This window comes from Ranitomeya variabilis, chromosome 8 (genome assembly GCF_051348905.1).
Source record: "Ranitomeya variabilis isolate aRanVar5 chromosome 8, aRanVar5.hap1, whole genome shotgun sequence".
Taxonomy (NCBI): Eukaryota; Metazoa; Chordata; class Amphibia; order Anura; family Dendrobatidae; genus Ranitomeya; species Ranitomeya variabilis.
Window position 1 is genome coordinate 209,047,610 of NC_135239.1, and position 15,189 is coordinate 209,062,798.

Consider the following 15,189-nt stretch of genomic DNA (forward strand, 5'->3'; position numbering starts at 1 on the left):
GTATTATATTAGTTATATTCTTGTACATAGGGGCAGTATTATAGTAGTTATATTCTTGTACATAGGGGCAGTATTATATTAGTTATATTCTTGTACATAGGGGCGGTATTATAGTAGTCATATTCTTGTACATAGGACCAGTATTATAGTAGTTATATTCATGTACAAAGGAGCAGTATTATAGTAGTTATATTCTTGTACATAGACACAGTATTATAGTAGTTATATTCTTGTACATAGGAGCAGTATTATAGCAGTTATATTCATCTAGATTGGGGCGGTATTATAGTAGTCATATTCTTGTACATAGACACAGTATTATAGTAGTTATATTCTTATACATAGGAGCAGTATTATAGTAGTTATATTCTTGTACATAGGGGCAGTATTATAGTAGTTATATTCTTGTACATAAGAGCAGTATTATAGTAGTTATATTCTTGTACATAGGGGCAGTATTATAGTAGTTACATTCTTGTACATAGGGGCAGTATTATAGTAGTTATATTCTTATACATAGGAGCAGTATTATAGTAGTTATATTCGTGTACAAAGGAGCAGTATTATAGTAGTTATTTTCTTGTACATAGGAGCAGTATTATAGTAGTTACATTCTTGTACATAGGGGGCAGTATTATAGTAGTTATATTCTTGTACATAGGGGGCAGTATTATAGTAGTTATATTCTTGTACATAGGAGCGGTATTATAGTAGTTATATTCTTGTACATGGGGGCAGTATTATAGTAGTTATATTCTTATACATAGGAGCAGTATTATAGTAGTTATATTCTTGTACATAGGAGCAGTATTATAGTAGTTATATTCTTGTACATAGGGGCAGTATTATAGTAGTTATATTCTTGTATATAGGGGCAGTATTATAGTAGTTATATTTTTGTACATAGGAGCAGTATTATAGTAGTTATATTCTTGTACATAGGAGCAGTATTATAGTAGTTATATTCTTGTACATAGGAGCAGTATTATAGCAGTTATATTCTTGTATATAGGAGCAGTATTATAGTAGTTATATTCTTGTATATAGAGGCAGTATTATAGTAGTTATATTCTTGTACATAGGGGCAGTATTATAGTAGTTATATTCTTGTACATAGGGGGGCAGTATTATAGTAGTTATATTCTTGTATATAGGAGCAGTATTATAGCAGTTATATTCTTGTATATAGGAGCAGTATTATAGTAGTTATATTCTTGTATATAGAGGCAGTATTATAGTAGTTATATTCTTGTACATAGGGGCAGTATTATAGTAGTTATATTCTTGTATATAGGAGCAGTATTATAGTAGTTATATTCTTGTATATAGGAGCAGTATTATAGCAGTTATATTCTTGTATATAGGAGCAGTATTATAGTAGTTATATTCTTGTATATAGAGGCAGTATTATAGTAGTTATATTCTTGTACATAGGAGCAGTATTATAGTAGTTATATTCTTGTACATAGGGGGGCAGTATTATAGTAGTTATATTCTTGTATATAGGAGCAGTATTATAGCAGTTATATTCTTGTATATAGGAGCAGTATTATAGTAGTTATATTCTTGTATATAGAGGCAGTAGTATTATTATTATTTTTCTGTTAACTTTTTTGTTCTCCAAACCAACATTCCAGTGTATTTTTTATACTTGTCTTGTTGTTAGTGTCCGTGTTTTTAGTATCAGGTTTGATCTGTGTTTTTTCATGAACTTGCTCCATTACATTTAATCTCTGTTCTACCTTGGAGAAAGTCTCATATTCAGGATCTTTATCTCGGTTCTCATAAACTAGTGAAAGAGCAATGACGGATTATAGGAGTCTTTGGCTTTTGATTGGCTGCTCCTAAGGAACACAGTTCGCAAATACCGCTCGGAAACTTTTCCCATTACCCCCCGATGTTTCCAATCCAGCACAGGAGAGCGCGAGTTACACATTTTCTTCACTCTTTTGCATTCTTGCATTCTTAGAAAAAGTTTCTTTTTCTCTGTAGCTGAAGGAGAAAACGGCGCTGACATCCCACTGATAGACAGAAGGCGTGGAGCGAGATGATCGCTACGTGACGGGGCCTTGTGTCGGAGAGAGACTGCCGACGTATAGGTCAGGCCCACGGCACATGTACACTATCAGTGATAACCACACGGTTCATTGTTAATACTGTCATTGCTCCAGGACTTGTCGCACTCGCAGCTGGACAGTTTGTCTTTTTACTTTTTAACAGTTTTGAAATTTATAGTTCAAGGTCGCAGGAGAATCTTCAGACTTCACTTTTGACCATCATTGACTAAGATTCATTTCTCTAGAGGAAATTCTAAGACTTTTTAGTTTGCATCTACAAGACGTCCCGACACATTCCCAAGACCGGACCATGCAGATCGTCCAAGATAAACTCACGGACTCTACTATCCTGTGACTTCTTGGACGAATTATGGGTTAAGATAAATTCTGGAAGCCTCCAACAAACCTAAACTTTTTGAAAACTTTTTGCTAAACTTTTTACATTTTTTCCCTTTCGATGTAAGTCAATGGATGCAAGTTTTTCTCATCTCTCTGGAAGATCCTGGAGCCTCCTCGATTCTCCACATTTTTTTGCAAACGTTGCCGCAAAGCAAAGAAATGGTGGTTACTCATTTGGAATTGGAGTTCTGCTACCAGGGAAAGAAGTTGAGGGGATTTCGATGCAAGCTGTCACGGTCACCACATGGGTTTTTTCCTGAGACGGTTTTCTCCATTGCCGCCCAAGTGCTGTTGCCCTTCCTGATGTCTGGGCTGGCCATGGTGTCCGCTGGCCTACTGATGGATATCTTCCAAGTGCGTATTGTCGAATGATCCACATGAATAATTTTGAAGCTTCCTTTGTATAACCTGTTGCCCAGATAGCAGCCAGGTGTGTGAATGATCACCTATTGTTTATAGCATCGTGGAAAGATCCTGGATAGGCCAAATTACCCCAACAAGGCAAGTCTCTACTTTATAGTGTGCAGTATATAGTTACTGCCCCTTGTTTGCACATGGCCGTATTTCAGGATTAGTATACGATTTATACAAGGATGGATTGGGGTCTGTCTTAGTTTAAAGAGTCAGTGACTTTTCATCTGAGCTCATATAGAGAAATAATGTACATCCCCCACATATCTAGTGCGTAATTAGGCTGCTAACTGGACGTTCAGGGTTAGTAAAGCTGGGTGATGACCCTGATGGCGCGGATTTCTTAAGACTCTGTTCATATTACGGTTAAGGTTTCTATTATGAATGGAAACCAAAGGACAGAGTCTGATCCCTACACGATGGCCACCATTGACACCTGTCGGACCCCATTGAGTTATAATTGGGTTCGTAGGGTTCTAGGAAGGTCATACCCCTGGTGATCATACATTAATCATCTATCCTATAGGGAAGGGATAAATGTTGTTTATGGGACACCCGCAAAACATATTGGCAGACTTTACGGACCCCTTTCTAAGCCAATGAGGTCCATCAAGCGCCATTGATGTTTGTCCTGTTTACAGATCCATCGTATCTCCAGATGTTTTGCCTCTAAAAAGCTTAGGCCGCAATGCAGATGGAAGGGTGGAAGAAAGTTTTCTGAAGTGATGATATTTTTGCGAATAATTCCAATTATTCGATTAAATGCCAAGTTCATATGTGAATCACGATGATAGAATTACAAAGGTTTCATTACAGGGACGATGATGGTTGTGTATGATGCATGGAAGGAGAGAGCATTCTTGTCCGTGTGGACTGTACATGGCGTCTTCTATCCATCAGGAAATATACGGGAACTGGAATGATGAGTCTCATAGTGAAGAAGCAGAAGTTTATAGTTTTGCCTGTGGGTCTCTCCCATCTTGTGACATGAAGGTCGGCGCTTCCGGCTCAGCTGGTCTTAATGTAACATATAGGTGGAAGCAATGTTGGGCTTATGGTTAATGTTGGGTTCTTTTCTACTGTTGCTGATCTACAGCGTCCACCTTCTTTATGACTAGGAACAATTGTGGCAATTTCATTGGTGAAAATGTTTTTAACCAGTTCCTTCATCACAAGGGGCAAAATCGTCCTTGGTGGAAGCTGAATGAAGAAGCCATATTACTCGTCTATGACCGTACTACTCTCATGGTATTACCTCCTCTCTTCCAGCATTGGGTTGTCTTTCGGACCATCACCGAGGTCTTCATTCTGGTTCCAGCATTGGTGGGTCTCAAGGGCAACTTGGAGATGACTCTGGCCTCTCGGCTCTCCACCGCTGTAAGCCTTTTGCATAAGTCACACAATGGCGTCTTTCCAGCTGGTGTCTCAAAACCTCACTCACCTTTTCCTGTTCACAGGCAAATACTGGACAGTTGGATGACCCCAATGAGCGATGGAAGATGGCCGTCAGCAATCTGGCTTTAATTCAGGTTCATCTATTCACCTTCATGCGTTAAATGTTTTGATAATAACTATAGCCACCTAAAGGTGTTGTTTAAAGTATAAATGCTAAGGATGGGTTATAAACAAGTAAAAGAGAAAACAAGCCGTGCTCACCTCATTGCTCCCAGCGGGCTGGAGTCTGAGTGCTGCCTGTGCCATGCGGCGTGCTGCTGCACAGAGCACAGACTCCTGCCTCTCCTGGGCCTTACATTTAACCCTAACCCTAACCTGTGTCACTCTATCATCCTGGAGAGAGAACCTGGACTGTTCTCATATAAAAGTCAAGATACATGTTGATTTCAGGTGTCAGGTGATATAACCCCTTTAAGGGTGACGGGTGACCATTATCATGAATATTGGCTATATTGTCTACAGTAAAGGCAGGGATCACATGATCCACGATTCCCTCCTTTATTTCTCCCAAGATAAGGGGTGCCAGAATTTTGGGCAGCTGCTTATCCACTTCTTTCCATATAAACTGTTGAGCTGAATTCAGGAGAACTAACGTAAAGGGGCATTTTGGTAAAAATGGCGTTTGCTTATTGTAAAGCTCTAAGGATCTATATGCCTATAGCCCCTATCACAAACCTGTAGTGCGCCAGAACATGAGACCATGGAGAAGTAATAGCCGCGTGTACAAGACCTCATACAATATGGTTGTATTCCAGGTTCAGGCCACAGTCGTTGGTTTATTGGCCGCTGTTGCTGCTGTTATCTTGGGCGCACTGTCTAAAGGTTATGTAGAACTAGACCAGGCCGCCGTCCTCTGCGCCAGCAGCGTGACCACCGCATTCATCGCTGCCCTGTCTTTGGGTAAGACCAGTGATCTCCTCCTTCACGATCACCGTTGGCTCCATGTCACTTCACTTTGCCCTTTTGTCCTTTCAGGTCTGGTGATGGTTGGGGTCATCATTGCATCTCGGAAGCTGGGAATTAACCCTGACAACGTAGCTACTCCCATCGCGGCCAGCCTGGGGGACCTGATCACTCTGTCACTGCTCGCAGGGATCAGCAGCACCTTGTTCAGCTACATAGGTAGGAGACTTCAGGTAGACGAGGACATTGAGCCGAGCTCGGACGTGCGGTGTAACCGTGAGGTCTCTTGTGCCCCAACTAGACGTCCAGTACCTCTCTCCTCTGATCTGTGCCTTTTTCATCATCCTGATCCCACTGTGGGTGGCCATCGCCAAGCAGAGCCCGTCCATTGCTGAAGTTTTAAAGTCTGGTTGGCAGCCGGTTATTGTGGCCATGTCTATTAGCAGGTAATGGAAACAGGTGGAGACGTCTTCAGGGTCATCCTGCAGAATCACACCAGAACCGCTGCAGGCGGGTGATGTCCCTTGTTGGGGAGCACCCTCTACTAGTTAGGCCAAGAGCTCCTCCAATCTGGACCCTCAGGATCCCAAGTAGCTGTTGAAAACTGCTGTGACTACAGCTGGTATCAGTGTATTGTGGGGCTCACAGCAGCAAAGACCCCCTTCTCCTCAGTTAGCTGCTGACAGGGGGATACTCAGTGTTTCCCCTTTAAATGTGGTGTAGGAGGGGTATAAATAATCTGCATGTAATTATAGGAGGGGTATAAACTATAGCTAATATGTTATTAATGCAATTTATATAAATAACTGGAATTATAACTAAGTATAGGAATTTGCTAAGTTGTAAAATATGATATATTTATATTTTGCCATATTAATTGGGGGGCAAGTCCTGGTTTTATTCTGTATTTCTAATTTTTTCTTCCCGCTACTTATCTAGTATCGGTGGACTTATCTTAGACAAGACTGTAACAGACCCAAAATTCGAGGGCATGGCGGTTTTCACACCTGTTATAAATGGTATATGGAGAATGTTTTTGCCTTTTTATGTAATTTTTGCTCCTCACTTTACGGTGTTATTCACCTTTTTTTCCCTTTGTGATTCCCAGGAGTCGCAGGAAATCTCGTTGCGATTCAGGCAAGTCGGATCTCCACATTCCTCCATTTCTGGAGCATGCCCGGCGTCTTACCGTATAAAATGAGACAGCACTGGCCCAATCCGTGCACGACGTTCTTCTCCTCAGGTATGAAGCTGGCGAGTACCTGCCAGGGGAGAAATGTGCTCAGAGTAGTCGACACTTCCGTTCCCCCCACTCCTCTCGGGGGATCATGCAGCAGGGGGCGACTGTGAGCTCTGAGGGGAATACGAAATCTGTGCTTCACCCCAAGACATGGCGGGGTATTGGATTTGCATTGTTTTGCAGATTCTACTCTGCAGTCTCGGTCCAGTTATCATTTTCCTCTTCGCCTTTTTACAGGTATTAATTCCAAATCAGCCAGGGTGTTATTCCTGCTGGTGGTGCCGGGACACCTGGTCTTCCTGTACACCATCCACCTGCTGCAGGGAGGGCACACGTCGCTCACCGCACTGTTCATCACCTTCTACCTGGTGGCAGCGCTCCTACAGGTAATGGCGGGACTATACAGGGAGGCGGTCCTTAGTACAAGGGGAATTAGCATATTTAAATTGTGCCCAATCAGCAGGTAATTATAATATGTGCACCCTATACAGCGATCAGCCATAACATTAAACATGAATAACAATAATCACAATTAGTGACAATGGCGCATGTCAGAGGTGGGAGATATCGGGCAGCAAGTGCAGTTCTTGAAGTTCATGTGTTGGAAGCAGGAAAAATGGGCAAGAATAAGCAATGTGACAAGGGGCAAAGTGTGATTGTGGGGTCTTCCTGCTATGCTGCAGGTCTGGTGGAGTGTTATCAGTATACTGCAGGTCTGGTGGAGTGTTATCAGTATACTGCAGGTCTTGTAGGATATTTCCGGTATATGGGAAGATCTCATGGGGCGTTTTCAGTATACAGCGGGTCTCATGGGGTGTTCTTGGTATACGGTGGATCTCGTGGGTTGTCTTGGTATATGGGCAGGACTTATAGGGTGTTCTTGGTACATGGCCATCTCTTGTGGGATGTTCTTGGTATACGGCGGGTCTCGTGGGGTGTTCTTGGTATACGGCAGGTGTTGTGGGATGTTCTTGGTATACGGCGGGTCTCGTGGGATGTTCTCGGTATACGGCGGGTGTTGTGGGATGTTCTTGGTATACGGCGGGTCTCGTGGGGTGTTCTTGGTACATGGCCATCTCTTGTGGGATGTTCTTGGTATACGGCGGGTCTCGTGGGGTGTTCTTGGTATACGGCAGGTGTTGTGGGATGTTCTTGGTATACGGCGGGTCTCGTGGGGTGTTCTTGGTACATGGCCATCTCTTGTGGGATGTTCTTGGTATACGGCGGGTCTCGTGGGGTGTTCTTGGTATACGGCAGGTGTTGTGGGATGTTCTTGGTATACGGTGGGTCTCGTGGGATGTTCTTGGTATACGGCGGGTTTCGTGGGGTGTTCTTGGTATACGGCAGGTGTTGTGGGATGTTCTCCGTATATGGGCAGGACTTATAGGGTGTTCTTGGTATACGGCGGGTCTCGTGGGATGTTCTTGGTATACGGCGGGTCTCGTGGGGTGTTCTTGGTACATGGCCATCTCTTGTGGGGTGTTCTTGGTATACGGTGGGTCTCGTGGGGTGTTTTCTTGGTACATGGCCATCTCTTATGGGGTGTTCTTGGTATACGGCGGGCCTCGTGGGGTGTTCTTGGTATATAGCAGGTCTCGTGGGGTGTTCTTGGTGTACGGCGGGTCTCATGGGGTGTTCTTGGTATACGACGGGTCTCGTGGGGTGTTCTTGGTATACGGCAGGTGTTGTGGGATGTTCTCCGTATTTGGGCAGAACTTATAGGGTGTTCTTGGTATACGGCGGGTCTTGAGGGATGTTCTTGGTATACGGCGGGTCTCGTGGGATGTTCTTGGTATACGGCGGGTCTCGTGGGATGTTCTTGGTATACGGCGGGTCTCGTGGGGTGTTCTTGGTACACGGCGGGTCTTGTGGGGTGTTCTTGGTATATGGCGGGTCTCTTAGGATATTCTCAGTTTATGGGCGGGTCTCATACGTTTCTCCAAGTCTCGCCATGTAGTGGGAGTCAGAGGTTTCGATGGGCCAGCATGATGATTTACCCATTATTAGGAAGGTGATTTGACCATGACTGAACCCAGAAATAAGGTTCTCTTCGGTCCATGGTCGCATTGTAAATTATTTACATAAAACCAGAAGAGATCAACGTTGATTCACAGGAGCAAATTTATCAAAACTGTGTTGCCCATAGCAACCAATCAGAATGCAGCTTTCACTTTATCACGCCTTTTTACAAAATGAAAGCTGACCTCTGGTTGGTGTAGACAGTTGTGATAACCGAGGCCTAGCGTGTTTGAAAAATTGTGCTTCAGTTCCTCGGTGTCTTCAGGATCTCTGCTTTCTGTCAGTGAATGAAGGCTTTAAAGGTGAAAAACCTGAGCGTTTCACGTACACAATCTCTTATGTTATAGGTTTGTATCCTGTTATACGTCGCCGACCTCATTGTTCGTTTCATGTGGAGAAGAGCCCTGGACCCCGACAACTTCTCCATCCCGTACCTCACCGCCCTGGGCGACCTGCTGGGCACCGGATTCCTCGCCGTCTGTTTCCGGCTCGTCTGGCTCCTTTCTGCCACAGAGTCGGAGCTGGGAGACTGACTGGACTAATAGCAAATGATTTTTTGATTTTTTTTCTCCTTTTTTCTTTTGCTACTAAACTTGCACATGAAAGGAACAATAGAAGAATTTGTCTTTTCTACCGGCGACGACACCAAGCGGACTATTTATCTTGTGATATTCCTCACCAGCGACGGAAATCTCAGCCGAAACTGCTAATTTATAAGGAAAATATTAAATTCTTCGTATTTATAGAGAAATATTATGCCATTTACAATAAAAACAGTTGTCCTGAGTGACTTCATGTGTGTGAGGGCGAGAAATCCGAGGCCATAGGGACAAAATCATAGTTACCCTCATACATAAACCTTTCAGGAGTTCTGACACAGCTGGAAGTCTACACGTCATCCCCATCCTACCAGGGTCAGTCCCAAAAAAGACAGTCAGAAACATCCCTTTTGATGCAACTTTGCATAAACCCACCCTTTCAGTGTCAAATTAGCATAACTAACTCCCCTCCTGTTATATTTCCATAAGTACCGCCCCTGAGGTTCTGGTTTGTAAAACAACCTCAAATTGGGACAGGACCCAACCGTGCTCCATAGTCCCAACACTTATTTGGCTGATGACCATCTCTGGCTCCACATACACATGCACGCTTACTCTTTCTGAGCATGCATGTGTTTTTAATAGGAATCCAGGACTAAACCGCTGCCAGACATCTAAGTCGGGCACTTATATTCTCAATAGAAGGATCCTTCATGTCATTCAGCATTACAGGGAAAATTCAGTGGTCCGATCCCAGCAAAGTGAACAAGTTCTGGCAAATTTCAATAAGAACAAGATTTTATATTTTTTACAATTTTATTAAGCAATTATTAAACACTGATTTAGACAGACGGAGATGAGGATCCGGCAATCAAAAGTATAAAGGGTCATTCTATATACAGATTTTCATACAATCTCCAGTAAATATACAGTTTTCGGGTCACTTTGATCCATGTCTGTTCCTCGGAAAGCTGAGTGACCAGAATAGTCTCCGTTATTGCCTCCACGACAGTCATGCAGTGATATGGAGCCATATTGGAGCAGCAGACGTATCGACAGAGATCTAGTCTGATCTGCCATTCAGGATCCTCGGAAAGCTGTAATAATGTCATTAATTATCACTGTATATAGCAATACATTTCAGATATCAGGGCTTGGAAATTAAAGGGGCCCTCTCCCCAGCTCTATGAACCAGAATGGGGAGTCACTGTTTCCCTTTAAATAAAATCTTTGGTAAGAGCAAAGATTTTCAGCTGTTTCGTGCTTCCGGATGGTTCTATTCCCTATGACGTCATATTTCTAGTACTCGATAGTGACGGCTTTTGTCTTTAAATATTCATTCAGCGCTTCTTCACCTACAGGCGAAAAAGTATTCAAAGTTAGATTTTATATCAGGGCGCAGTAGCTCCTCATAAGTATAAGGCGAGAGGAGGGTAACGAACATATACAAATCCTCCTGAAGAGAAGCGATGGCGTCCATAGTGGCAGTCACCCGGCTCTCCCAGGAATAACAAAAGACGACATTGATCCTCACCCAAATCCTTTCCAAAGCCGGACTGCTTGAAGCCCCCGAATGGCGCAGCCACGTCAGTTTTGTTGTAGGTGTTGATGAAGACGGTCCCGGCCTGCAGCTTGTCGCTCACGTACAGCGCCTTACTGATGTCTTTGGTGAACACTCCAGATGCCAAACCGAATTCCGTGTCATTCGCCCTCTTCAGGACTCCATCAACATCGCTGGGAAAGAAAGCGGACACATCAATATCAATACAACCGTCCACGAACATGAACAGAGGTGGCAGCGCCCTCTAATGGAGGGACAGGGCAGCGCCCTCTAATGGAGGAACAGGGCAGCGCCCTCTAACGGAGGAACAGGGCAGCGCCCTCTAACGGAGGAACAGGGCAGCGCCCTCTAATGGAGGAACAGGGCAGCGCCCTCTAATGGAGGAACGGGGTGTTGTAGGTAATGGTCGGTCGTTTATTTGGGCACTATATAGCACAATTGTTTGGGCATTAGATGAGTTATTTGGGTGTTATATTGTACATATTTAGGCACCATAGAGTGGTATCTGTGCACTATATGGCGCTATTAATTGGACATTTTTGGTGGTAATATTTTCGCACACTTATTCAGGCGTTCTACAATGTTGTTACTTGTGCGCTATTAATGTGACATTTTGGTGATATTTGTTCACTAGATGGCGCTATTAATTCTTCATTGTTCACTGGCTTTCTTACACTGCATATGGCGCTATTAATTGTCCATTTGATGGCATTATTTGGATACTATATAGCCCTATCGTTTGAGTATTATATAAAGATGTTATTTGGTAGTATACACCACTTATATTTAGGCACTGTATAATGGCATTTTTGTTTTTCCTATATGGACTACGGTAATATTTGGGCATTATACAATGTTGATACTTGTGCACTAAGAATTGGCCATTTTTGGTATGCATATTTGGTTTGTATTCTGATCCAGAAAAGAATGTATCATGTTGGCAATAATAACATTTCACGCTGCGTTCTGGGAGGATTTCCACATTCACTTTATCTGGGGGACTTTTCAGCCCCTGAACGGACTCTGCTTATTTACCATCACTTGTACAGTGGAACATTTAGCGTTCTGCAATACTCCAGTTTCTACATTAGGGGGCGCCACTGTTTGCAGCTTATTGAATATCACATCTTATTGCAGTTTCCTTGCAGGGCGGGCTCCCTATCAATAACTTCTTACCCGTCTGTGAACTTCGAGATGATCATCACTGGACCGAACGACTCTTCTTTAGCAATGAACATGTGATCTGCTACGTCGGTAAAGATGGTCGGCTCGAAGAAGAAGCCTTGAAATATAAAATATTGAGATTTATTCATATCAGCAATAGAGAACGGACAAATGAAATGTGAAGGAAGTTCTGTATAGAAGAAAACATACAAGACTGGACCCCGCGGGGAGCAGAATTCTGATATCCACCCTGCCCGCCTGTAATCCTGACCCTCATCCTGATCACTGCCTTTAGGCCTCCTGTGTCCTGTCCTCAGCTGCTCTGTGACTCTCTCCTCTTCCTCCATTAATGCTGCACATGGCGCTCCTGGCTGGATCCCCGCTGCCTGGTGCACACACTGGCAGGAGATCCAGACCCGCTCTATGAATCCGATCAATGACCCTATAACTGAATGCTGCTTACGACTGTTCAAGTACTAAAAGCCTCAGCATGTTCCCATTCTAACAAAATGTCAGGATAAGCTGGGACTTGTGGTGCTGTGGTTCCGAAGTGACTTCAGTGCTACACATGATGATGATCCCAGATCTCACCTGGTCTTGGGACCTGTTTTCCACCATACACCAGGGTGGCCTCCTCCTTTACACCGATTTGGCAATACTCGACTAGTTTATCCAGGTGGGCCTTGTGGTTCTGGGGTCCGTGGTCTGTGGACCTATCCAGAGGGTCCCCAATCTTCATCTTTTTTACCTCGTCCACCTAGAAAGAGGCTTCATTAATGATTATGGTCAGAAGATACAGGCTCAGGGGTCTTCATGCTACTTGCACACCCACCACTCTCTTCACAAACTCGTCATGAATCGAGTCCTCCACAAACAACCGCCCGGCAGCAATGCAGTTCTCGCCTTTATTAAAGAACACTGCACCCATCCCCTGGAAGGACAGAACAAAGATAATAAATATATATCATATCTGTAGTATTACAAAGTTACATCAAAAATGCAAGAGACAAAAACAACAATAAAGAAAGTGCACAAGAATTGTCTGCAGCTAAGTCCAACGGTGGCAAATAATAGGCACAAAATAAAGATAAAGCTCACCATCCGCACTGCTTTATCCAAATCACAGTCTGTAAAGATGATCAGAGGTGATTTTCCACCCAACTCCAAAGACACTTTCTTTACATTACTCACTGCACAACTGAAATAAAAAGCAAAGTAAAAATCTAAAAAGAGGCAAATGCACAGGAATATAATCACTATAATACTTCCCCATACAAGAAAATCACTACTATAATACTGTCCCCTATGTACAAGAATATAACTACTATAATACTGCCCCTTTGTACAAGGATATAACTACTATAATACTGTCCCTATGTACAAGAATATAACTACTATAATACTGTCCCTATGTACAAGAATATAACTACTATAATACTGCCCCTATGTACAAGAATATAACTACTATAATACTGCCCCTATGTACAAGAATATAACTACTATAATACTGCTCCTATGTACAAGAATATAACTACTATAATACTGCCCTCTATGTACAAGAATATAACTACTATAATACTGCCCCCTATGTACAAGAATATAACTACTATAATACTGCCCCCTATGTACAAGAATATAACTACTATAATACTGCCCCTTTGTACAAGGATATAACTACTATAATACTGTCCCTATGTACAAGAATATAACTACTATAATACTGTCCCTATGTACAAGAATATAACTACTATAATACTGCCCCTATGTACAAGAATATAACTACTATAATACTGCCCCTATGTACAAGAATATAACTACTATAATACTGCTCCTATGTACAAGAATATAACTACTATAATACTGCCCTCTATGTACAAGAATATAACTACTATAATACTGCCCCCTATGTACAAGAATATAACTACTATAATACTGCCCCCTATGTACAAGAATATAACTACTATAATACTGCTCCTGTGTACAAGAATATAACTACTATAATACTGCCCCTATGTACAAGAATATAACTACTATAATACTGCTCCTTATATACAAGAATATAACTACTATAATACTGCCCCCTATGTACAAGAATATAACTACTATAATACTGCTCCTATGTACAAGAATATAACTACTATAATACTGTCCCTATGTACAAGAATATAACTACTATAATACTGCCCCCTATGTGCAAGAATATAACTACTATAATACTGCCCCTATGTACAAGAATATAACTACTATAATACTGCTCCTATGTACAAGAATATAACTACTATAATACTGCTCCTATGTACAAGAATATAACTACTATAATACTGCCCCCATGTACAAGAATATAACTACTATAATACTGCCCCCATGTACAAGAATATAACTACTATAATACTGCTCCTATGTACAAGAATATAACTACTATAATACTGCCCCCATGTACAAGAATATAACTACTATAATACTGCCCCTATGTACAAAAATATAACTACTATAATACTGCCCCCTATGTACAAGAATATAACTACTATAATACTGCCCCTATGTACAAGAATATAACTACTATAATACTGCTCCTATGTACAAGAATATAACTCCTATAATACTGATCTTATATACATGGATATATGAAGGCCCTTTATAAATCACCTTTTCATTATTTGCTTTCCTATAGGTGTCGATCCAGTAAATCCTATTTTTCTGACATCGGGGTGATCAGAAAGACGTTGCCCAATAAGAGATCCTGGGTGAAAAATACATAGTAATTTTGTGAATATGTTTCTTGGAAAGAGAATCCCAACATATATGAAGTGGGCTTTTTTAGGTGGTGTAGATTTACCAAAGAGGTATCAAACTTTGCTACTTTACTTACCCGCTCCAGGAAGGATATTAACCACTCCTTTAGGAAATCCAGCCTTTACTGTTAATTCAGCAAATTTTAAAGCTGTTAATGGTGTCACCTGCAGGACAATTATGCATTTTTAAAAATCTAAATGTAAAAATTTAAATTTATAATTTAAATATATTACAATTTAGCAGCTGCTTTAGATTGCCCAATGTTAATAATTCGCTACTGATCCTGAGTTACATCCTGTATTATACTCCAGAGCTGCACTCACTATTCTGCTGGTGCAGTCACTGTGTACATACATTACATTACTGATCCTGAGTTACATCCTGTATTATACTCCAGAGCTGCACTCACTATTCTGCTGGTGCAGTCACTGTGTACATACATTACATTACTGATCCTGAGTTACATCCTGTATTATACCCCAGAGCTGCACTCACTGTTCTGCTGGTGCAGTCACTGTGTACATACATTACATTACTGATCCTGAGTTACATCCTGTATTATACCCCAGAGCTGCACTCACTATTCTGCTGGTGCAGTCACTGTGTACATACATTACATTACTGATCCTGAGTTACCTCCTGTATTAT

The 15,189-nt window shown here is 42.0% G+C and overlaps 2 protein-coding genes across 8 annotated transcripts in view; one reads left to right on the plus strand and one right to left on the minus strand.

Moving 5' to 3' along the window:
• Window positions 1-9,895, plus strand: part of SLC41A3 (solute carrier family 41 member 3) — a 53,401-nt gene extending 43,506 nt beyond the window's left edge. For 5 of the 6 annotated variants that reach the window (XM_077276632.1, XM_077276634.1, XM_077276630.1 and 2 more), the window contains exons 3-11: window positions 4,137-4,244; window positions 4,325-4,396; window positions 5,078-5,222; window positions 5,298-5,444; window positions 5,527-5,671; window positions 6,165-6,244; window positions 6,334-6,468; window positions 6,703-6,851; window positions 8,832-9,895. In XM_077276632.1, the coding sequence (XP_077132747.1) occupies window positions 4,137-4,244; window positions 4,325-4,396; window positions 5,078-5,222; window positions 5,298-5,444; window positions 5,527-5,671; window positions 6,165-6,244; window positions 6,334-6,468; window positions 6,703-6,851; window positions 8,832-9,017 (1,167 nt within the window). In that variant the 3' untranslated portion in view covers window positions 9,018-9,895. Of the gene's footprint in view, window positions 1-2,271; window positions 2,811-4,136; window positions 4,245-4,324; window positions 4,397-5,077; window positions 5,223-5,297; window positions 5,445-5,526; window positions 5,672-6,164; window positions 6,245-6,333; window positions 6,469-6,702; window positions 6,852-8,831 lie in introns of those variants that run through there. The other variant, XM_077276635.1, reaches the window with a different exon arrangement.
• ALDH1L1 (aldehyde dehydrogenase 1 family member L1) overlaps window positions 9,821-15,189 on the minus strand; it is a 31,162-nt gene continuing 25,793 nt past the window's right edge. For both annotated transcript variants that reach the window (XM_077276628.1, XM_077276629.1), the window contains exons 16-23: window positions 14,618-14,705; window positions 14,395-14,488; window positions 12,847-12,946; window positions 12,581-12,679; window positions 12,340-12,505; window positions 11,761-11,866; window positions 10,558-10,757; window positions 9,821-10,378 (exon numbers count right to left, since the gene is read on the minus strand). In XM_077276628.1, coding sequence (XP_077132743.1) covers window positions 10,323-10,378; window positions 10,558-10,757; window positions 11,761-11,866; window positions 12,340-12,505; window positions 12,581-12,679; window positions 12,847-12,946; window positions 14,395-14,488; window positions 14,618-14,705 — 909 coding nt within the window. In that variant the 3' untranslated portion in view covers window positions 9,821-10,322. The remainder of the gene's footprint in view (window positions 10,379-10,557; window positions 10,758-11,760; window positions 11,867-12,339; window positions 12,506-12,580; window positions 12,680-12,846; window positions 12,947-14,394; window positions 14,489-14,617; window positions 14,706-15,189) is intronic.